Raw genomic sequence first — 24,899 nt, 5'->3', positions numbered from 1 at the left:
TCAAAACACTCCCAAGAAACAAAAGCCCAGGACCAAATGGCTTCACAAGTGAGTTCTACCAAATATTTAAAAAAGAGTTAATACCAATTCTTCTCAAACTATTCCAAAGAATAGAAAAGGAAGGAAATCTTCCAAATTCATTCTATGAGGACAGCATTACCCTGATACCCAAACTGGAAAAAAGACATTTAAAAAAAGGGAACTACAGTCCAATATCTCTAATGAACATACATGCAAAATTCCTCAACAAAATACTGGCAAACCAAATCCAACAATACAATCCAACCAAATCACCACAATCAAGTGGGATTTATTCACAGGATGCAAGGGTGGTACAATAGTCACAAATCAACCAATGTGATACATCACATCAAAGAAAGGATAAGAACCATATGATCATTTCAATAGATGCGGAAAAAGCATTTGACAAAGTTCAATATCCATTCATGATAAAAACCTTCAACAAAGTAGGTTCAGAGGAAACATGCCTCAACATAATAAAGGCCATATATGAAAAATCCGCAGTTAACATAATCCTTAATGGTGAAAAACAGAGCTTTTCTCCTAAGGTCAGGAACAAGACAAGGATGTCCACCCTCACCACTTTATTCAACATAGTATTGGAAGTCCCAGCCACAACAATCAGTCAAGAAAAAGGACTAAAAGGTATCCAAATTGGCAAGGAAGAAGTAAAAATTTCACTATTTGCAGAGAGCATGATACTACATAGAGAAAGCTCTAAACCCTACCAAAAAAAGCAAAAAAAAAAATGATAAATGAATTCAGTAAGGTCACTAGATACAAAATCTGTGTGCAGAAATTTCTCACATTTCTATACACTAATAATGAATCAGTGGAAAGAGAAACTAACAATGCCATTTACAAATTTTCGCACCAAAAATAATAAAATACCTAGGAATAAACTTAACCAAGATGGTGAAAGACCTCTACTCTGAAAACTATAAAACACTGACAAAAGAAATTGATGATGACCAAACAAATGGAAAGATATTCATGCTCATGGATTGAAATAACAAATACTGCTAAAATTTACATACTGCATAAAGCAATCTACAGATTTAATGCAATCCCTATCAAAATACCAACAGCTTGGGGCGCCTGGGTGGCTCAGTTGGTTAAGCGACCAACTTCAGCTCAGGTCATGATCTCGTGGTTTGTGAGTTCAAGCCCCACGTCAGGATCTGCGCTGACAGCTCAGAGCCTGGAGCCCATTTCGGATTCTGTGTCTCCCTCTCTCTCTTCCCCTCCCCTGCTCACACTCTCTCTTTCCTTCAAAAAAATAAATAAACATTAAAAATTTAAAAAAATACCAACAGCATATTTCACAGAGATAGAACAATCCTAAAATTTTTATGGAACCACAAAAGACCCACAGTAACAAAGTTGGAGGTATCACAACTCCACATTTCAAGTTATACTACAAAGTTGTAGTAACCAAAACAGTATGGTACTGCATAAAAATAGACACATTGATCAATAGAACAGTATAAAAAGCCCAGAAATAAACCCACAATTACGTGGTCAATTAATATTTGACAAAGGGGGCAAGAATATACAATGGGAAAAGACAGTCTCTTCAACAAATGGTGTTGGGAAAATTGGACAGCTACATGCAAAAGAATGAAACTGTACCCTTTCTTACATCATACACAAAAATAAACTGAAAATGCATTAAGGACCTAAGTGTGAGACTTGAAACCATGTATATCCTAGAAGAGATCACAAGCAGTAATTTCTCTGATATTGGCTGTAACATTTTTCTAGATAGGTCTCCTGAAGAAAGGGAAACAAGCAAAAGTAAACTATTGGTACTACATTAAAACAAAAATCCCTTGTCTGAGGAAAGCCTCAGCATCCTAAAGACTGGCTGGAAAGCAAGGGCTTTTTGGTGAATGCACTAATCTGCCTCTAGACTTCTCTGCCTGCTGTTATTTACAGGCCCTGGGCCTGAGCTGCAGCCTCCATTCCTGCTGCTGATTGGCTGCTCCCACAGCCCACATCCTTCTATCCTGGCCATTTCTCCTGTCTAATGGGGTTTTGTGCAATTCAAATTTATTATAAACCAACTTTTGTATGGTCTTTAGTAACGGGAGATGTTTGTAGCAAGAAACCAAGGAACTCCCTTCAGTCCTGAATAAGGTTTTCCCTCCGATTCCAACTCAAAGTTTGACATATATTCTTAGTTTGCTATTCATTAATGTGTGAATGCCTTCACCCTTTACTAGTCTACATTAAGTCCTATTTTGGCTTTATATCTCAGATATGGTGAAACATCAGTTCAATAAAATAAGAAATAAAAAAACTTATATACAGCAAAATAAACAGTCAATAAAACTAAAAGAGAATCTACTATGGAAGAAGATATTTGCAAATGACATATATGATAAAGGGCTAGTATCCACAATGTATTAAGAACCAATACAACTCAACATCCATAAAACAAAAAATCCAGTTAAAAAATGGGCAGAAGACATGAAGAGACATTTCTCCAAAGAAGACAGGCAGATGGCCAACAGACACATGAAAAGATGGTCAACATCACTCATCATCAAGGAAATGCAAATCAAAACTACAATGAGATATCACCACACACCTGTCAGAATGACTAAAAACCTCAAAAAGCAGTAAGTGTTGACAAGTATGTGGAGAAATAGGAACCCTCTTGCACTGTTAGTGGGAGTGCAAACTGGTGCAGCCTCTGTGACAAACAGTATGGGGTTTCCTCAAAAAATTAAAAATAGAACTACCTTATGATCCAGCAATCATACTACTGGGTATTTACCCAAAGAATACAAAAATATGAATTCAAAGGGTTATGTGTACTCTTACATTTGTTGCAGCATTATTTACAATAGCCAAATCATGTAAGCAGCCCAAGTGTCCATTGACAGATGAATGGATAAATAAGATGTTGTATATATATATACAAACAATGGAATATTATTCAACCATAAAAAATGAATGAAATCGTGTCATTTGCAACAACATGGATGGAGCTAGAGAGTATAATGCTAAGTGAAATAAGTCAGTCAGAGGAATACAAATACCATATGATTTCACTCCTATGTGGTTAAGAAACAAAACAAATGAGCAAGAGAGAGAGAGAGAAAGAGACCAAGAAACAGACTTTTAATTATAGAGAAAATATTGATGGTTACCACATGGGAGGTGGGTGGGGGTATAGGTAAAATAGGTTATGGGGATTAAGGAGTGCACTTGTTGTGATGAGCACTGGGTGATGTATGGAATTTTTAAATCACTATATTGTACACTTGAAACCATATAACACTGTGTTAACTATACTGGAATTAAAATTTTTTAAAAAAATAAATCTACATTTGAAATCATGGAGTATTAATCAGCCTTTCACAGCCTTAGCTAAGCCATACAACTTTAAAAATGTAAAATCTCTGAACAATGATTGATAGAATAAAAACCTCTCTGCATATCTAAGTGTCAGACATGTTACACACATTATCTCTTTTAATTCTTAAAAAAAAAACCCTTCAAGAAAAATAAAGTTCAGAAAAGTTAATATGACCCATCTGGGGTTATATGGCCTATGAGTCACACACCTGGTGTTCAAGCCCCATTTGCCTGACTCTGTTCCATACCATGCTGCCTCTCATTCTTTGAAAAGATAATGGGTAGATAAGAGGGGAAAAGTCAATGAAGGAGCATGCATTCATCAAACAGTCCTCTATTGCTGCAAGTTGACTCTAACCCACCTCCCCACCTCTCAAAAAAACACTGTAATGAGCACTAATGGAAATGAAAAAGAATCACAAGACCCACTAATGTAGAAGCACAGCGTTCCTGGAATACATAGCACTGTATAACTAGTTACCATTAGTAACAGTGTTACTAACTCATTGAGACCTTCATGGACAATTTTATATATGTATACACACTCATATATAAATCACATTTTAGTCTCACAATAACCTAAGAGGTAGGTTCAATTATTGTTTCAATGTTACAGTGGAAGAGACAGAATTGGAGAGGATTAAATGCCTTGCCTAAGGTCACACAGCCAGTGACAGAGTCAGGAGTCAAACTCAGTTCTGTCTGATTCCACATCTGGTACGCTCCAACTGCGTATCATTTCTGTACTTGATATTTCATACCTTCTACAAATTCATTCTTGGACTAAGAGAAAGCCTGTGACCCACCAGTTATGGTGTGTATCTAATTCCAAGGCTATCAGCCCCTGTAGTGGCCTAGCTCCAAACTCTTGGTGGAGGGCAAGTCATCCTGCCTCCACAAGCAGTGGCGGGATGACTTGCCCTCCACCAAGAGTTTAGGCGGTTATGGTTTAGGCGACTAAGCAATTCCTACTAGGATTTTCTCTCTCTTCTGCTTTGGAAATCGCCAAGGCACTTGAAAATTCAAAGTTTTTATATCTGCAGAAGAGGAAACCCCTGTCACATTTAGAGAAACCATGAGTGTTGGTCTCACCCTTGAACCATCTGGGCATTGTTTGCCTCCCCCAGCTCTCAGCTCTTCCTTCCTCCATGCTACCATAACCATTCCCTAATCCACACTTGGTTCAGGAGAAAGTCAGAATTTTATAAATAGTTTCATGTCATGGCTATGCTTTGAACTACATAACCCCTTGGGTAAACTATGAGTTTATAAAATTTAGCTTTTAGAGAAAGCATTTGTTTTATGGCCAGCCAAGTCATGATACTGTCATCTCATCTCATACCAGGGTGACATCATCCTCTATTGTGGGCCTGAGATGCTAATCAGGAAAGACCTGGGTTTGGGCAAGTCCAGACAGTGAAAGCAATGCCATGAAAAGACAACTTTGTGCTCCTTTTATGGGGTGGTAGAGAGGACAGAGGGTGCAGTAAATGAGGAAGCATATACTTCTGGACTCTGCTGCAGGCATTTTGAGCGTTAATATGGTTATGTAAGCTCGTCTGGGTAGCACTGTGAGGGCCTGTCCAGCTCCATGCTCCTTCCAAGGCCACCTAACCCCACTGATAGGTTTTTTCCTTCCATTTCTACAAAACTTGGACTCTGGGATTCATTCTATTCTGAATCAGGAGGAAATACAAGACATCTCCATCCATGCCTCACCAGCTGAGGCTCAAGTAAGTAGTGTCTGGCCTTGCTCCGATTTCATAATTCCAGTTCCAGTAACTGGGCTCTTGTCCTTTCCCTTACGTACAGATATCTGCCTTATACCCAGTTCCTGTGATTGAGTCCCTGTCTTATTCCCTCTGAGGCCCTGTAGATATCCAAATTCTTTCAGCACTGGGGGGAGAGAGGGCTTCCTTTCCAATCCCTCCAATCCCTACTCAACCTGGGTCTTTTCTGACAATTGGAGTACTTTTTTAAAAAAATATTTTTTAATGTTTTATTTATTTTTTACAGAGAGAGACAGAGCATGAGTGGGGGAGGGGCAGAGAGAGAGGGAGACACAGGATACGAAGCAGGCTCCAGGCTCTAAGCTGTCAGCACAGAGCCTGATGCGGGGCTTGAACTCACAAACTGTGAGATCATGATCTGAGCCAAAGTCAGACGCTTAACCAACTGAGCCACCCAGGCACCCCTTAAAAAATATTTTTCAAGTAAATTCTATACCCAATGTGGGGCTCAAACTGATGACCTCAAGATCAAGAGTCACATGCTATACCCACTGAGCCAGCCAGGTGCCCCTGGAGTATTTTTAACTTCACATATTTCAATTTTGGATGCTGTCAATTTATTTCCTATAGGAAAGGTTAACAAATCAGCACTCAGTTACGCTAAATGAATAAGCCCTAGAGATCTACGGTACAGTGTAGTGCCTATGGTTAATAATACCATATTGTATACTTAAAATTTGGCTAAGAGGATAGTTCTTACGTTAAGTATTCTTATCACCAAAAATAATAGTAATAATAATAAAAAAATAAAGACAATGAGAGGAAACCTTTGTAGGTGATGGATATGTTTATGGAATAGATTGTGGAGATGGTTTCATGGGTATATATTTATCCCCAAACACATCAAGTTGTATATATTAAATATGTTCAGCTTTTTGTATGTCATTATGCCTCAATAAAGTAGTTCATAAAATCATCACTTATTCATCTGTTTTCTCTCCCATCACCTCTTTATTTTTGTTAGTCATATTAACATTTCTACTTTGTTTGGATTTCTAACCTATTGATAATGTGTCTCTGCCACCTTCAACTGCACTTCCTTGACACCAGCTCACTACCTAGAACCTTATCTAAATTCTGCTACCAAGTTTCCTAGATGCTATCTCTGCACGCTGCAGAGACACTTATGTCGGCCTGCTGCTAGGCTCTGTGGTATTGACACTAACGTACAACCTAGTCCTCCCTGGGCCTGTTGCTGAAACCTCCTCTTACCACCGACTCTGCTCCCCTTGGTTATGTCTCTCCTTAAGTTATACTCTGAGGCAGTTCTGGCCTCACCATCTCTAGTCACAGGTTCTGGTCAGGTTCCTTCACTCTAGCCCTCACACTCTGCTCTGAGGTGACATGACAGGATCTTTGAACCCTCCTGAACTCTAGGCTGTCCTGAACCATATGTGCTGTGCAAGTACTATTCAAGCTCCCTTGAAATGAACTTTTACCAATAAATTAGATGTCCTTCAATAGATGAATGGATAAAGATGTGTGTGTTTGTGTGTGTGTGTGTGTGTGTGTGTGTGTGAATACATATGTGTGGAATACTATTCATCCATTAAAAAGAATGAAATCTTGGGGTGCCTGGGTGGCTCAGTCGGTTAGGCATCTGGATTCAGCTCAGGTCATGATCCCATGGTTCGTGAGTTCGAGCCCCACATCAGGCTCTGTGCTGACAGCTCAGACCCTGGCGCTTCCTTCAGATTCTGTGTCTCTCTCTCTCTCTCTCTCCCTCTCTCTCTCTCTGCCCCTCCCCTATTCACACTCTGTCTCCCTCTCTTTCTCTCTCAAAAATAAACATTTTTTAAAAATAATGAAATCTTACCCTTTATGACAACAATGAATGGACATACAGGGTATTATGCTAAGTGAAAGAAGTCAGACAGAAAAAGACAAATACCATGTGATTTTACTTATATGTGGAATCTAAAAAAAATCAACAAACAAACAAAAAACAGAAACAGGCTCATAAATACAGAGAACAAACTGGTGGTTGCCATAGGGGAGGAGGCAATGACTATGGGTGAAATAGGTGAATGGGATTAAGAGGTACAAACTTCTAGTTATTTTTTAAAATAAATAAGTCATGGGGATGAAAATCACAGCATGGAGAATATAGTCAATAATATAGTAATTTTGTACATTGACAGATGGTAACCACACTTATCATCATGAACATTTTGTAAGGTATATAACTATTGAATCACTATGTTGTACACTTGAAACTAATATAATATTGTATGCCAACTATACTTCAATTTTCTAAAAAAAAAAAAGAAGAAGACCAGAGGAAATAACATGCACTCAAAAGAACTGAAGTCTAATGGTTTATAGAATAAACCTAGCTCTAACTTGGATTAAATGACAGTGTATGAGGTCATTTGGATATTTTTTATCCTCCACTCCCTCTCCCAAATCCCTTTATCAAGGGTCATTTTGTTTTGCTCCAAGGATTTCCTACTTCCTGCAGAAGAGGGGTTCAGCCCTAGTCATAGAGTCCTATAAAAAATAAAGACAGTGGACAGATAAGTAGCTGATGATTCATGTCCAGGGGGATAAAGACTATTTCAGCTCTCTGTGCCTCCTGCTACTGAGCAGCTGTTTCAGCTGAGCATGCCTCCTGCCAATGACCCTCTGACCTAGGCCTAAGCATGCCATAATCCTGACAGCCTCCATACCTTTACTCATGCTCTCCTCTTAGCTGAGAATGCCACTCTTCTTCCACTCCATTTATCTAAACCATGTTCATTCTTCAAAACCCCTCTAGAGGCTCCTGGATGACTCAGTTGGTTAAGCATTGGACTCTAGGTTTCCGCTCATGGTTTGTGAGTTCAAGCCCCACATCAGGCTCCACAATGTGGAGCCTGCTTGGGATTTTCTCTGTCTCCCTCTCCCTCTGCCCCTCCCCTGCTTGTGCTCTTTCTCTCTAAAAATAAATAAATAAACTTAAAAAAAAACCCTCTTTTGCTCTCTCTCCTATTACCTCTTCCAGGAAGCACATCAGTATTTGGCTTCTTAACCTCTGCAGCACTTAAAATCTATACCACACAATTTAGTATTTAATTCATCAAACTCTTAACCTTCTGTTGCTTCATGTAAGCTAGTTTATGCTCCACAATAATACCAGAAGTATCCTTCTTGACCTCCCTCAGGACACTTAGCATAAGCCTGAGCCTGTAATTGAGGCTCAGCAAAGACATGCTGGAGATACTTGTTCTAGAAACAAAGTCAGGGGTTTCCATTATTTTTTGCATAACTGGCTAGAAAATGAAGTGCTCAGACACAGCCATAAAAAAAAACCAGCATCCTGGGGAGCAGCTACCAAAGACAACACATGTATTCCCAGGTCATTGAACTACAGAGTGTCAGAGATCAAAGGAATCTTAATCATTTACTCCCAAACATTTAAACTGGGGTATGTATACTTCTAGGGGTTCATGGCAGTGTGTCAAGGGGTCCACAAAGCCACAGGATAAATATGGCATTCTTCCTTAGAGTGTCAATTTTACTAGAGTGTAATAAATTCAAAATATTTCTATATTAAAATAAATATGGCAATATCATATAGGAAAATGCAAACTTTGCATGTATTTTTAGGATAAAACACGAGGCCTCAAGGATGTTTCAAGCTTGAAGTAGGCTGCTTTGGGTTATCCCATTCACCCTTCTCCCCTACCCATGCTGGGGATTTCATTTTCCCTCTCCTTTGTCATTAGGGCTACTTCAGTTAAAAAATAAAAATTTGAGGAGACTGATCTAGTCCTTCTTTTCACAATTAGGAAAACTGAGGTCCACAGATGAGAAATAATTTGGCCAAAGCCCAAGACAGTAAGTTCAGCAAGAGCTGGGACCACAATGTACCACCATCAGAATGTACATTTTTTCCTAGTGACTTGCTCCAGTAGCTACTGACTGGGAACTACACTTCTCACTACTCCTTTCTAACTCTTTTCTGCCCCCTTGTACCCTTCAGAATTTTTTTTCTTTGCCAAGGGTTATACAACCTATCCTTAGGGAAGCCTGTGGCACCAGCAGTTCTGAGAGTAGGCCAGAAACTTTAGTCTCTTTCTATAGCTTCAAACACAGTAAATAATGCTGAATTTCCCAGAAATCAGAGTGTAACTGATGAGATTTAAATCCCTCACATAAGCAGAATAAAGTTCCCAGTTTTGGGGAGAGAGGAAACAAAGCAAGGAGACAGTCCTGCTAATTGAAGGCCATAGCCAGGAAACAAAGAGCTGATCTTGAGACCGTACATTTTTCCTTCTTTTATGTGAGAAAAAGATGCTAAAAGGCTACCTCAGCAAGGCTGCAAGGAAATGGGGACTTCAGAGAAGCCCCCCAACTGGCTTCCTATCTCATGAGGTAAATCTTTCATCAGGTTGTGGGACTAAAATAATCATCTCAGGTTAAAAAAAAAAAAAAAGGAAGTGACTTCGTATTCAAATGAACTTAGCTTCACAACCATCATATATATTCTTTGGGCAAATAAGCAGGAACTGCCTATAGACTCATACTTTCATCCACTTATTCACACCTTAAACAGATAATGCAAATTGTTATACAGACATACGCAAATTCTTCTGCACAGTGTCACAAACACAAATCTAAGTATGCATTTGTGTTGGGAAAACCAATACAATCATAGTTTCTGACCACACTTCTCTCCCAACACTGAGCTCTGAACCTACACATCCACCATTAATACTCACGTTCACCGTCACACACATAAGGTTGAGAAGTGACCCAGGTTGCCAAAGGTTAGAGCCACATTCCACGGTGTCCCATTCCTCTCAAAGAACTAACAGATCATTTCACAAAGATGTCATCACCTGCCAACTAATGGCAAGTGACAGTCAGAATAAATGGTTCATTACCCCCTCCCCATTGCAGGTAGACCCATGGGAGAATAACAGCAGAGACAAAGGAGACTTCAGACTTGACTCTTACTGCAGGAGACTGACCAGACAAGTAAGATGGGGGCTTGTTCCAGCCAAAGAGCTGGAACTCTTTGGGCCCTAGAGTTGGGGTGGGGAAATCAGAATGCAGTCTGACTTTTTGCAGACTTCTCAAACTCAGTTGTAAATCATGTAGGGGAAAAAAGACTGCTCTTTTAGCCTGGGTTTTCCTTGTCTAAAAGGAGATTGGGTCACACCGTAACACTGTCTCTTTTGAACAAGGCCCCAACACTTTCAGAGTAGTGTAGTGATCAACAGCATGGACTCTGAACCCACTCTCCAGGGTCTGAATTTCAGCCCCAGCTCCTATAATATGTATGACCTTGAGCAAGTTACTTAATTTTTCTAGCCCTCAGTTTTGCCCTCTGTTAAAAAATGGAATAATAATAGTATCTATCTAGTGGTAGTGTGATGTGATTTAAATACGAAGCACTTTTAAATAATGCCAGGAACTTAGAATGCTCAATATATGGAATTTACAAAACAGCAATTTCCTATTTTTCTCAGACCACCACTCTCGCATTACTTCCCTGCCCACAGAGAGGTGACGGTTTGGTTACCTCATTTCGGAGACAGGCCTCTAAAGCCCAGAGAGAACAAGACTGGCCAAATATCACAGAGAAAGAATAATAGGATTGGAACTGATTGCTTTTGGTTTACTCAGCCGGTGTTCTCATCTCTCCCTTAGGAAAAAATGAGCATGGCCTGAGGAAACCTGGGGAGGAAATATGACTGGGGCCAAGCAGGTTGTAAATAATACTAATAACAATGACCACTTAATATGTGCCAGGCAGTTTTAAGAACATTCTGTGTATTATTTCACTTAAACCTCACAGCAACCCTATGAGGTCATGACTATCATCATCATCATCATCATCAGCCAAAAAGAAGAAACTGAGGCTTCAACTCCTAGAATGGCTTTAAGCTGGGATTTGAACCCAGGCAGTCTGACATCAGAGATGAGGGTGCAACTGCCACACTGTACTGCTGTCCAAAAGACAAAGGAACAATATAAGTTCTTTTTGGTTTTTTTTTTTAATTTTTTAAATGTTTATTTATTTTTGAGAGAGAGAGAGAATGAGCGGGGGAGAAGAGAGAGAAGACAGAGGATCTGAGGAAGGCTCCCTGATCACATCCAAGAGTCCCATTCAGGGCTGGAACTCAGGAACCGCAAGATCACGACCTGAGCTGAAGCCAGAAGCTCAACCAACTGAGCCACCTGGGCACCCCTAAATTCTTTTTGAAGTAAATAGATTGAGGCAGTATAATGTTAGGGTTATGTCCTAACTTAAAATCAACAGTTTAAGTCCAACCTCTGGCACTAATTATTGAATATCTTTGGGCCTCTGCTTCCTCAGCTGTAAAATGGAAATAAAACTATTTCTTAGAGTTGTGATAAAGCTTAGGGAGATAATGCATGTAAAGCACCCAGGGCAATGCGTAACCCAAGGTAAGTACTCGGTAAATAGGAGCAATTGATGTTATTAACTATGCTTTCTGCAGGATTTGCCTGGCAATACACCTCCCCATGTCCCTTCTCAGGGAAAATAAATTAGAAAGGAGAAAACATTTATAAGCTGCAGGGAAAATTAAGAACTGGGCTGAGCAACAATTCCAGACACCTTTTCCTACCTTCTGGGTGTGTGGGGGGGGGGGATTGGGGGGTGGGGGTAGGTGGGAGGTGAGTACTAGCATTATTAACATCACCATCTCCTTCCTTGAGGAACAGATCCCAGCAGGCTGCCCCCCAGCGTCTGGTCACTTATAGCCTGAGTGAGAATGCTCTTTTTTCTTAAAGAGTTTTCTTTTTCTATGTCCTTTTCACATAGGCTGTTTTATTTTTCATATCAACCTTATGAGATATCAGAAAAGGAGGATGGAATCTCAGGTGTGTTGAGTGTCTTCTATGTGCCAGACAGGATGCTGGACACTTTCCATCAGTGATTTCATCCTCACAATACCACTGTGAAGTTAACCTCACTTTAAAGGTGTTGTCCTGGGGCGCCTAGATGGCTCTGTTGGTTGAGCGTCCGACTTTGGCTCAGGTCATTGTTAAGGTCAGGCGTAGGGCAGGGTAAAGATAAGAGTCAGAAGCTAAAAAATTTTAGCAGTCAAAGGCTTTATTGGGAACTAAGGTCTCGGGTGAGGTTCCGTGACTCAGGGAGAGAGAGAGAGAGGAGTCAGGGAAGTCGCACCCTGGTGTGGTGGGGTGGGGTTTTTAAGCTGCAGCGGTTCAGGGTTTAGGTCTGGGTGGGCCTTTTTTGCGCCAGGTCATGCTGTCGCTTGGTGATTGGTTGACCTTCAATTCGTTCTGGTGCGCTGCTTGGGGCTTTCCGTTGGGTTGCACTGGCAAGATGGCTGTCCCCTCCACCATGGTTCCAGGGACATCCTAACAGTCATGATCTCATGGTTCATGGGTTCAAGCCCCGCATCGGGCTCTGTGCTGACAGCTCAGAGCCTGGAGCCTGTTTCAGATTCTGTGTCTCCCTCTCTCTCTCTGCCCCTCACCCACTTGCACTCTGTCTCCCTCTGTCTCAAAAATAAATAAACATTTAAAAAATAATAATAATAATAAATAAAAATAAATAAAAGTGTTGTCCTGAACCCAGTGAGGGTTTCTTCTTTTCTTATGTACATTTTCCTTTTATCTCACATATCCAGCACAACCCTGGCCAGAGGTTGTGTCCTCTTGAGGATTTTCTATAAACCAAAATATTCTGAAATCTCACTGTCCTCAATACACTGATCTTTGCATAATCCCAAGGCCCATAAATTGAGAGTAATTTGTCCCCAGTGGATCTGAAATCAAATTATGATTTTGCTTATTAGCTATATGATTCTGTGCTAGTCACCTAACCTCACCTCTAAAATGGGGATTTGACACCTCCTACTCCACAAGGTTGTGAAAATTAAATAACTTTCATAAAAGTGCTGTCAGTCAGGTCTCTTCATGGAAACATTTAAAATAGAATCATCAGTCAGCTTAATCTCAGAAAAGCCCCAGAAGGGCAATAGAATGCCTATATCCCTGATCTTCCATCAGGTAGGACTCCAGATCTGCAACTGTGGTTTGTGACTTTGGGAATTTTGGGGGACAACAAATGCAGAAATTCCCTGAAGTGATTGTTGAGGAAATGGCCTTTCACCACTGTCAATGTGTGATTTATATCATCATGGAGACATCTAAATCCTTTACAATCACATACTGCACAAAGCAGTTTCACCTATATTGTTTCATGTGACATTCACTAAAGCTCCCAAGAATTAGTCTTTGTCATTTAAATTGTCCCACTTGCTTTGTTACTCCTTTCCCCTTCTTGGAAGTGGCCCATCTGAATTTGCAAAATCCTTCCCATCTTCCTTTCAGGGCCCATCAATTATGAAGGCCACACTTTGGCCCAGAATCCAGTCCTAAATCCCCGAGATCAGTCTTCTTTCTGCTTCCTGAATTCATACAGCACTGTACCTTACACTACTTTGTATTCTAGTCATTTATATACTTGTCTTAACCTCTGCCCCTCCACCCTACCTTCTTACTAAATCCACAAACTCTTCAAAGGAAAGAATGAAGAAGGAAGGAATGATTTCTTTGTTTTATGTCAGTCTCCCTTTAAAGATATTTTTATTATGAAATATTTCACGTGTGTGTTTATATATAAAGTAGAGGAAATTTATAATGAACACCCATGTACCCATCACCCAGCTTCAACAATTATTGCATCTATGCCTCCACTCCTTCTGCCTTCTCACTCTGGATTAAAGAAAATCCCAGATAGCCTGTCATTTCACCCATAAATACTCCAATAGGGACACCATCTTTTGCATTTCTGTGTCCCCTACAACAGGAAGATCGTTTTCATCTGTGCGCCTTACTACTGGGAGCACATAAGATAATTTCTGAGCACCTACTATGTGCCATACCTTGTGCTTGGCTCAGGAGGTTCTGTCTGAGCTAAGGGGGCACACCAGAACCAAGCCACGATGTTCCAAACCAAGAACTGCTACAGTTCCAGACAGTGAATATGAGGTGCACGTGGGAGCCCAGGATCAGGAATCAAATTTCACTAACTGAATTGAACGGAATCGGTTTTCTCTCAGGGACAGCCAGAGTTCGAACTGGTCATGAGACACGGGTTCTCCAGGAGGAGGCGCTGCAAAGGCGGAGGTGCAGTGGAAGTCCCCTGCGGGAGACTGGGAAGGCAGCCAGAGCCCGCTAAGGGTGCAAACTGCAAGCAACAATGCAGTTTAATAGTCGAACAGAACGCCGAGCGCCAGGGCCAGAGAGGGGTCCCAGGGTTCAGGTGTGGGGCATGGGCGCGGGGACGCTGGACAGGCTGGGCACCTGCTCCCCAGGTCTTCCCGATGCTGCCAGTTGCCCCAAACTGCCGCCAGTTCCTGCTCCAACCATCGCTCTTCCTGATAGAGTATCTCCAAGCAGGGCACGGCGCAGAGCAAGGAAACACCTGTTTCCAACAAGAAAAGAGGTAGGGGGAAGCCCCCACCAGGCTTCCAATGGCTTCTCATCGGGTTTGCTCTCGGGAGCCTTGTAAAAGAGCGCCCAGAAAGCCAGTGCAGATCATTTTTCAAAAAGATCACTTTCTATTTCTTACTCCCTCCTACTTTTCCTAAGCTGTAAATGTCCCTTTAAAAAAAAAAAAAAAAAATGTCTTCTTTCCTCCGTGAGGTTTCCCGCTCCTCCCAGACCCCTTAAAGACTCCGGCTTGGTGCTCGCAGGGACCGCTACTATCCCCAACTTCACTCGCCTTCGTGTTTTTCACTTCCTTGGCTCCCGCCGACCTACAGGTGGGGAGTGGGACTGGGGATGGGCAACAGAACAAAGAAACCAGGGAGCTCCTGTCCCAGGCCAGGCGCCCCTTCTGCAGTTTTTGACCAGCCAGGAACAAGAAGGGGTCAGGAACGCGTGAACCCCCAGCCCGGGTCTCAAGCCTCTTTCCAAAGGCGAGACGCCAGAGGAGGCGTGGGAGGTGGGAACTGCCCACGCTCAGCTGACCTCCACGCCACAGGCCTGAGTGGCCGTGGGCGCCAACAGCCTCCACGCACTGGGCTCCGTTATTTCATCAGCAGTTTCAGAAAAACCTGCCAAAAACAGTTATGCCTCACTGCAATGTGTAGCTTTTTCCTGCCATTTTTTTTTTCATAATAAAAGAGGGAGTGAAGCTCGCTTGCTCTCTCCTCCCTCACCCCCTCCCTTCCAAAAGAGCCAAAAGGCTACAAGGGGGGAAAAAACCCACACACCAATCTCCGAGGGGATGCCAGTGAGGTGTGGCTTGTATTTAAATATCCAATATGTCAATGTAAGGGGAGTGGGTATGTATATAAAGTGCCGTTTGCATCTGATAGCTCGACGAAGCCAGCTATGAGAGGCCTAGGGAGATGGATGCGTAGGGGAAGCGCCACTTTGACTGAGAGAAAGGTCAGGAGCTCGTTGCCCCGCCGCTGAGAAGTTCCTTGGACGCGAACAGACGTCCACTGCAGCTAGGCAGAGCGCGGAGCGAGCGAGGGAGCGAACGAGCGCCTCCGAGTCGCCAGCGCTCGCTGAGGGGAGAGGTAGTTCGCGCCCCGCGGCCCCAGCTCGGCCCCGCGCACCCAGCCATGGCGGAGGTGGGGGGAGTCTTCGCCTCCTTGGACTGGGACCTGCACGGCTTCTCCTCGTCTCTGGGGAACGTGCCCTTAGCTGACTCCCCGGGTTTCCTGAACGAGCGCCTAGGCCAGATCGAGGGGAAGCTGCAGCGCGGCTCGCCCACAGACTTCGCCCACCTGAAGGGGATCCTGCGGCGCCGCCAGCTGTACTGCCGCACCGGCTTCCACTTGGAGATCTTCCCCAACGGCACTGTGCATGGCACTCGCCACGACCACAGCCGTTTCGGTGAGGACGCGGCCGGGAGGGACGGGAAGCGAGCGGACGGTTCTCTGGTGAACCGATGGCTCTGGGCTCCGGCTTGGGATCCGCGGGCCGCCCCCAAGCCTGTGCCGTCCGGGCCCGTCGAGGCGGGACACCGCCAGGGACGCGGGGCAGGCAGGATCGAATGGTGCAAACTTGGCGTCAGGGCTCCTGGCACCCTCAGAAGCTCCAGGGAGGAGGCGGGGGCGCCTTGAGGCGCGGCCTCTCTTTTCCCCACTCCACCCTTCTTCCCTCCCCCATAGCGAGGGGATCATTCTGACGACGCTGCGCTTAGGATGAAAGCAGGTGGAGCTGGAGGAGGGTAGAAGCACCAGCTGAGGAGACCAGGGACCATGGCTGTAGCGCGGGGTCGAGCCTCGAGAGCAGCAAGGTTGTCTGGAGCAGAAGCCTTCGTGGGCTATCGATGTGGTGGGTGGGCGGTCCGTGCCGGAGTGGCTTTTGGCTGACAGGGGGATCGGCAGCCGGCAGCCGTGGCACCTGTCTGCCTCTGGCTTGCTCTGCCTGGGGTGGAGGCCAATCCCGGTAGCAAGGCATGAGCTGGGTGTTGGAGAAACTGGGAAATCCTCCTGCTGTCCACTGCGTAGGGCACAGCCCTAGGTCAGCTATTGCCTAGATATACCTCTGGACTCCTTGCCTCACAGGGAGGAAATGGTCCGGGGCCCACTCCTGGGCCCACTCCCAGCCCCAGAAACAGGTGTCACCTGGGCCCAGGACAGGAAATGTACAACCTCCATCCAGGATTTTCTCTGCCCAACACTTGGCAGATTGTTTAAAGAGCCTGTCTGACATACAAAACATAATTAGTATAAACCTTGATGTGGGATGGAGATCATTAGGTTTCGAAACAAATGTGTTCATTTCTCAGTAATTTGGCCATTTTTATTTTCAATTTCCTATTCTCTGTTAAACCATAATTCAGGTACTGTGACAGCTACCTTTACTCGGTAACCCCATCCCCCAATGCCCTATGGGCCCTATGGTCCAAGGACATCTTCTATCCCTAAGCCGGTAGGAAGAGGCTTTGCCTACCCTCAGGCATGATACCTGTTCCCTTGCTTATCCCACCCTCCCCCGTTCCCCCCAAACCTCCCCATCTTCTTTTTCCCCTGCCTTGCTAGAGTTGCATCTGGAGTAAACAGTAAAAGGAGAGGGGGGAAGCACAGAGGCTAGTTTCTGGGCAAGGCCAAGTCTAGCAAACAACTTAGGGTTGGGGCTGATCTTCCTTGCTGAGAGCAAGCAGGAACCCTAATGAGATCTATGTCATCTTGGGAAAAAAAAAAAAAAACACTCACAGAGCTGGAGTACAGTGGGTTGTGTGTGGGGTGGGAGTAATGGAGGGGTGCAGGTGCCTGTATAAACTTGCAGCAAGTCCTCAAAAGGGTGATAAGGTGGAGTCAGGGAAGAGGGAGTATTAACTTGGCTCCTTTCCCTTCCATCACTTGTGACTTTGCAGTTCCCTTTTGTTCCTCTTCGGAAGGAATGGGACTCCCACCCTGGCCTCAGAACCTCCCAAAGTCTCCCAGAAATGGCCTAAAGACATTGGGGTAGTCCATTCCTGATATATAAAAAGAGGAATCATGAAATGATGGAGAAATGTAGGGTGGGGGGCAGCAGAGGTGGAGAAACTGTGACCTTGGCTTCCAGCAGCTAGTGTTTGTCTGACTTTGTGCCTAAGCTGAGCCAAATAACCTACAAGGTCAACATAAATTAGTAATAGGCTCTTAGGATAAGTGGTCTTTAATTACCTCCCTAAGGACACATCTTGATTTCTTTTCATCTCTCAGGCCTGCTAAGGGTAAGTTTCAGGAGAAATCAAAGGAAATAAAACTGGCAGGAGGAAGGGATGTTTTCATTGCTGCTTAACTGACTGCTTCATTTTTGGTTTTGCCTTTTAAAATAACACTGCCTGAGACCACCTCTGCACCACCTTTTCCCTTTCCTCCTTCCCTGGCTTCCTGGCAGTTCCATGTATTTCCTGTAAAGGAAATGATAACTAGTCAAAGCTGTCTCTTTGTAACCTCCGCTGCCAACTTTCAAACACACATTTATTCTTTCTTGGTTTAGCTTTTGGCAAAGAAAGAGGTGGCGTTTGAGTTTGCTAAGTCTCCTCCCTCCACATTTGAGTTAATCAGCCAGGGTATTCAATAAATCGAAACTTTAACATTCCATAAGTGCTTTGGCAGTCAACATTCCAGCAGGGTAAAGTAGGCCAGACTTAAGATATAAAATATTATAGATTTCTGCTTGGGGGGAGGAGGTAGTCTCCAAAGGCCATGTAAAGTAAATAGCTATTTGTTGTAATTTGAGAGCAGGGCCCCCAAGGATTACCCTGGAATCCATGTGTTCAGAATGAGTCAGGCTGAGCCCAAGAGCAGCCACGACTCCAAATAATAACCTGTTGGCATAGCCTATCCTCCCCCCTCCCCCACTCCATTCTGCAATCAGTAGTCAGGAGTATTTCAATCTCCACTTGGCTGGTGGCATTCATGAGGTTCACAGGGATACTGACATTCCTGAGGGGCACCTGTGGACTGGCAGAACTTGGGAGATAGACTGGAGGAGAGGCCTCACACCAGGTGTGATGAAGCAGGCTAATGCAGCTGGTTCAGTTTTTGAGCAATCTGGTTCTTATTTGTCAAGATGCCAAAGCAGCACTGTCTTGGCCCTGAAGGTCTGAAAGGATGGCTGAGGGAGCCAGGCAAGTCATGTAACCAGATTCAATGACATGTTAGCCAACCATCTAGCTAGGTTCTGAAGCAGTGGACCTCAGGGCAGATCTGTTTTAACTGAGGCCATGGGGGGAAAGATGTAAGAAGAGCCTGTAAATTGTCAAGCAAAGGCCAGAGGCTGAGATGGACAGGTCAAGATGAGGCAGAGTAGAGGGAGGTCCTGGACCTTGAAGGGGGTGAGAGTGCTGAGGACAAACATAGCCTACTTAACACTTTGCCTCAACACTTTGCTGTTAACTGCCCTCTCCAACTGTAACTGAGAAAATGTGAAAATGGCTTGTTTTCTCTCTCCCTTCATGCTGGCTGAGATTCAGGAGGTTTAGGAATATCTGTTCCATCATCATGTGCTACTGGGTTCCCACAGTTTGAATCCAGCTAATAGGAAAATTGGCAATGAAAATGATGCCCAAAGACAGCTGGGCAGGGATGATTCCAGCTGTTGGAGACCCCTGTTACTGGACACAACCCAAGTGACTTCCTGTATGATCTGTCCTTTGGCATCAGGGTTAACAGAGAGTTGGAGAAAAACTGTGGTGACTCAAATGGCCACACCTCTTGGGTTTCATGATTTGTTCTCAGACCAGGTCTTGGACAGTGAGATCACAAGTTGCCCTCTGCTACTTAGTGAGCTCAGGGTGATCAGAAACATGAGATACTTAGAGAATGAGGGAACTAAGACTTGAAGCTCAGAAGTAATCTGTCTAAGCAAAGCAAATAACTGAAGCCTCCAGCAGGTTGGTATCACTCAAAGTTTAGCACACAGAACTGAATCATGACCTGGTTTCTTTTTTCCTTGCCATACTGGCCATTCTCCTTTGAACACACTCCTGTTTTTCCATAGACCTCTGTAAACACAGTAGAACTAAAAACAGTACACTCAGTGTGGTCTAAGGCAGAACAGAGAGGGGGCTGTCTCCTCCCTTATGCAATTACTAGACCTCTATCAGTGCAAACTTAGATCACACTAGCTTTTTTTTCACATTAGCTTTTTGATAAATTTTAATTTTTACATGACTAGTTTTACATTAGCTTTTTACATTATTATGAACTAATGCATATTAGTTTTACATTATCATGAATCACGCATACTGATCTTATCTTGTCCAAATCCCTTAACCATTGTTGTGTATGTTTTGCTAAGCCACATCTCCCCATTACAATGGTGGACTGACTTGTATTTAATGAAAATGCATAGAAACACAAAAGAATATAACATTTTTTCAATAAAATATACATGATTGCCTGAAGTACAGAGGGGGGTGGAAGCAGAGTATGGAAATAAAAAGAAATAGATAAATAAAAAGCCCTGGTCCAGACCAATTATGATAACAGGCAATAAAGCAAGGAGTGTGATTAATTCAACTGTCTGCACTTGTGGCTCACCATCCCCCAACAAAACCCCAAACACAAAACATCTTGAGTAATCAGTTTGGGGACCAAAGTGCAGGACTTTACATTTATTCTAATTAAAGCTTATTTTGTGGAGTCAGTACATTTTTCCATCCTCTTGAAATCTCTTCAGATTTTGATTGTGTCACCTTCTCAGCTGCACATCTTTTGGAAGTAGAGTAAGCAGTTTCCCTATGTCCTCTTACAAGTCATTTATTAAAACGTTATACAAGGCAGAACCAAAATCAGACACTTGTGCAATGCAGCTAAAGGTTTTGATCCATTAAATCACTTCCTCCTTAACCCCCACTTGACACCAGCTATTTGCCCTTCTCCTCCTGCCATCTTGTGTCAATGTGTTTTCCCAAAACTCCTTTCTTGTGCTTATAAGTGTTAGTAACAACCTGACAATAAAATGTAAAGGATTTCAATGTTAGGGAACCTGGGTGGCTCAGTTGGTTGAGCATCTGACTCTTGATTTTGGCCCAGGTCATGATCCCAGGGTTGTGGGTTGGAGCCCCATGTCAGGCTCCATGCTGAGTGTGGAGCCTGCTTAAGATTCTCTCTCCTCCCTCCCTCTCTCTCTCTCTATTTTGGTGGCCAAAGCCTACACTCTGAGTGTTCTATACAATGGCAGCAGAACCTTTTGCATTCTTCAAATAGATCCAAGTGGGCCATGGAAACATGTGCCCTAAAGCTGCAACAGCTGCACACCTATCTGGCAGTCCAAACCACTGGGGCTTTTCAAGAGACTTCCCACTGGAGTCTTGAATCTGATTTACAAATCATACTCCCTATGTAGATTACATAGAATATTGTTACCCTTAAGAATTGCATTTTTGGATAAGAAAAACAGCCAGATATGAGCTCATTTCATACCTTTGGATGCCTCTGCGAGTCAATCATATAAAGTTTTGGTCTGTACTTTGAAAAACACGGTTAGAGACAGAAACATAAAAGAGGAATCTACTTGACCATTGTGTTTGTATCCATGGAACAACAGATTGTGCTACCTTAGGACAAAATTGTAAAGACTTCAGCATCACCAGGATTTCAGTTCTGGGTCCATTTTCCCTCTTAGAAGTTGATTTCTTTTTTCTTCCTACTGCTGCTGAGTAAATGAAAACATTTTCAAATCCTCACCTCTAACCTTGTCAGCTAGAGGGATGTTTCTGAATGTCTTCCAAACTTTCCCCTTAAAGTTGCAACATCTCAAATCAGTATTAAGTCCAGTACTACCTGCCAACTCTTGGCCATGGGTAAAGTTAAAATTCTAAAGAGAGAAGGATAAAATGACAGGCTTATCAGCCTGGGGCTGCCCTGGCTAAGAGCATTTTATAGGAGAAGGCTCTCACCAGGCCATATTTTGCCTTCTGCCATAGGTAAGAAGAACAGACTTAGTGAGTGGCCTGTGTGGCCTTTGTTAGAGTCAAGTACCGGCAGTTGACAGCCTCATGTGGCTTTAAGGACATGGGAGCTAAGAGGGTGCAAAATGAATTCAGCCTAGAGGACAACAAGATAATGCTGTGTGCTCTAGGGAGGAGGGAAGTGACTTTGGAAACATACAGAAATCTAGCCACATTCTTCCATTAATAAAGTACCCTCCCATTTCTTGAACTGTTGGTATTTAACAGCAATAGTACCTTGTAATTACGAAGCTTTTGTAGCCAAAGCCTTCACATGGTCTCTTCTTCATAATATGCCTAAGAGTGTTGAGTAAGAGGTTGTTCCACCCACCTTACAGATGGAAAAACTGAGGCCTAGAGAGACTCAGTATCTTTTCTGAGTTTCCATTGTTGCTGCACAAGATGGTGTCATAGGGAGTTGGGTATAGATGACTGGTAGCTCATGTCACCTGAATAGCTTCCTCTTGGCTTGATGTCAGTAATGGAAATGGCATTCACTTTTTTGCTCTAGGAATCCTAGAGTTTATCAGCCTGGCTGTGGGGTTGATCAGCATCCGGGGAGTGGATTCTGGCCTATACTTAGGAATGAACGAGCGAGGAGAACTATATGGGTCGGTAAGTTTAAGGTTTTCTTTTCATCAGAGGCTATTACCACCAGTGTTTGGACTATGTAAGGCAAACGTATAAAAACATTTATCTAGCACTTGAAATACTTCTGTCAACTGTGAAGGATTAGTGTCTTCTAGTTGCTTCTTGGATGCCTGGGAGCTTGCTATATAACACTTTCACTCATTCAGTTCCCATCAAAACTTAAGCTTTTCTGTGGTACATTTGCTTTCACCTTTTCCATTAGACAGCCAGATAGTCTGATGATAATAGTAAGCTGTGCTGGTTTGTCAATAGATGGTAAGGGTTTGGGCCATTTACTCCCCTGAGGAGCACCTCTGAATTTTAATGGGTGCCTAGAGGAGTAGCAGACTAGCTGGCACAAAAATAGGCAGTGGAAGAGCTGCCCTTCAGATTGAGATTCTGAGATTAAAAACACAGTCCCTGATTTCCAAACTGCTTCAGCTTAATTCCATAGGCCAAATGAAACAAACAAATGAAAAGTGAGGGTTCCAGAGTCTGGTGACAGGCTTAAGTCCCCAGCTAGGACTGGGTTGGCTGCAGTACATGTTCTCCATTCTGGAAGCTAGCCCAGAGCTGGGGAATGGTGAGTGACTTTGCTGACCTTAACCCTTTCAGGGTTTGGCTTTTGAGCCACATAGCACACTTTCTGGCTGCCTACACCCCATGAAATCAGAGCACATTTTTCCCTGACACCTAAGAGATAGGCCTGTCCCCAGCACTTGGTATCGGCAACCACAGCAAGTAGTATGCCAGCTGGATCAAGTGTGAGAAGGGGCAGAGGCAAGAGACCTGCCTCAGGAGCTGCTAGCTTGAAGTAGCCAGATTGGAGGAACTTTTCAAGGAGATCTTTTCTGAGCTTTTCAACTGACAGCCCTGAGGCCCTTCATTAGGAGAGATCACAACTCTCCTCTCATGGAGCTTTATATAGATCCAAGGCCTTTGCCTGCTAGTTGACATGGTTGTCTGTAATATCAATGGATTTGACATTATTTGCCCTAAGTAGGTAGAAAATTAGGGTGCCAGAAGAGCATTGGAAGACCATAGCAGAAATTCTCAGGCTCAAAGAGCCCAGTGAGACCAACTCCTTTGGTCTCCTGCCTTTAGGAAAGATCTCTCCTTAAACATTTCAGTGTGGTTCATGAAAGAAGATGAAGGCAATAAGGACAGGACTGTTTTGTGCTATTTGGAAAGAAGATGCCTCAGGAATACTGGGAGATAGGACTGAAATTTTCTAATGTCAATATGCTATTGATATTTCAGCAAGCCAGGACGGGAGAAAGAGTCATATAATAGGCTCTGCTTTATTTTCTCACCCTCACAGAAAAAACTCACACGTGAATGTGTTTTCCGGGAACAGTTTGAAGAAAACTGGTACAACACCTATGCTTCAACCTTGTACAAACACTTGGACTCGGAGAGACAGTATTATGTGGCCTTGAATAAAGACGGCTCACCCCGGGAGGGATACAGGACTAAACGACACCAGAAATTCACTCACTTTTTGCCCAGGCCAGTAGATCCTTCTAAGTTGCCTTCCATGTCCAGAGACCTCTTCCGCTATAGGTAATGGACCCCTAGTGTGACCTCTGTGACCCCTAGGGCCACAGTTGTCTCTGCAAGCACTATACTCATAGCTTTTCAGTCTTCTTTCCTATAAATTTAGATAACAGAGAAGCACTTAATGTTCAACTCAACCCAGCTGTTCCCTTGTTCAAAGTGTATATCAAAGTTGGGTTATTTGGGAGAGGGATGTGGGAGGATGGGTGGGCTACAGAAAATCTTGTATATACTTATTTCTTTACTCATGTTCTTTCCCCCGAGGTGGCACGAGAAAGAATGGGGGCCCCTGCCAAGGGCCAGGGGTATCTTGCCCCACAATCCACCCAAATACTTTGACAATGGGTAAATGAAAGACCAAGGAATCTGCCATAGATGCTACATACAGAGCTTTAGGAAAGTCTCATTAAAATCCTTGGGGCTATGGCCCTGTTGCAGGTCATCCCTGCACTGGCTATGGAGATTTATCATTTGTCCCGACATGCAGGTTTCCTGCCATTGGACCTGGGAGATGGGGTAGATTGTGAGAAAATGATATTAAAATGTAAGCATGGATACTGTGCATAAGGACAAACTATTTATGAAATGTACATGCTATTTATTTTATATATTTATTTATTTCAAAATAATTTTATTTTTAATGAGAGATGCTATGACTGGATTTTCATCAGAAAGAATAAGGTCCTACTGAAACAGGATAAATGAGTTATTAAAGGCTTTTATTGGCAATAAAATTTTATATTGTAACCATTGTCTAATTCTACTGAGTTATACATTTAGTGGGATGAGAAGGTTGGTTATACATTTAGTGGGATTAGAAGGTTGGTTACCTTCTTTCTCTCCAACTTATTAGAATCTCCTGATGTCAGCATTATGCTGCCTAGCCTAGAAGACTTATCACCAACAATGCTAACATTATTTAGGGGCCTTATCTGAAGTCCTTTCAGGTTCTATGAGTTTAAACTTAGTGATGCATCAAAGCTTCAGGAAGGCCTGGACCAATAGCTCTTACAGAAGCTCCTATTTGTGCTTAAGACAAGGTGTAGATAAACACTCTTTTGGGATTTGGTTAGGCCTCAATGCCTGAAGGTCAGAAACCCTAATTGGTGGCTTCTTACTTTAGATATGAAGAAGAAGTG

At 43.2% G+C, this 24,899-nt stretch overlaps 1 protein-coding gene across 1 annotated transcript; it reads left to right on the top strand.

Moving 5' to 3' along the window:
* The first annotated feature begins 15,703 nt into the window (after window positions 1–15,703).
* Window positions 15,704–24,471, top strand: FGF16 (fibroblast growth factor 16). Its single transcript, XM_019436172.2, has 3 exons — window positions 15,704–16,013; window positions 22,085–22,188; window positions 23,525–24,471. The coding sequence occupies exons 1-3, from the start codon at window positions 15,740–15,742 to the stop codon at window positions 23,768–23,770; spliced, it is 624 nt and encodes a 207-aa protein (XP_019291717.2). The 5' UTR covers window positions 15,704–15,739; the 3' UTR covers window positions 23,771–24,471.
* Window positions 24,472–24,899: the final 428 nt, after the last annotated feature.

This window comes from Panthera pardus, unplaced genomic scaffold (genome assembly GCF_024362965.1).
Source record: "Panthera pardus isolate Hobbes unplaced genomic scaffold, ASM2436296v1 HiC_scaffold_27, whole genome shotgun sequence".
Classification (NCBI taxonomy): Eukaryota; Metazoa; Chordata; class Mammalia; order Carnivora; family Felidae; genus Panthera; species Panthera pardus.
This window is presented reverse-complemented; position numbering and strand designations above follow the sequence as displayed.

Excerpts from the sequence above, each read along its gene's own strand:
- FGF16 (XM_019436172.2), top strand. The coding sequence starts at position 15,740 with ATGGCGGAGGTGGGGGGAGTCTTCGCCTCCTTGGACTGGGACCTGCAC. Across the intron at positions 16,014-22,084 it reads CCACGACCACAGCCGTTTCG|GAATCCTAGAGTTTATCAGC; the intron begins GTGAGGACGCGG and ends TTTTTGCTCTAG. Across the intron at positions 22,189-23,524 it reads GAGGAGAACTATATGGGTCG|AAAAAACTCACACGTGAATG; the intron begins GTAAGTTTAAGG and ends TCACCCTCACAG.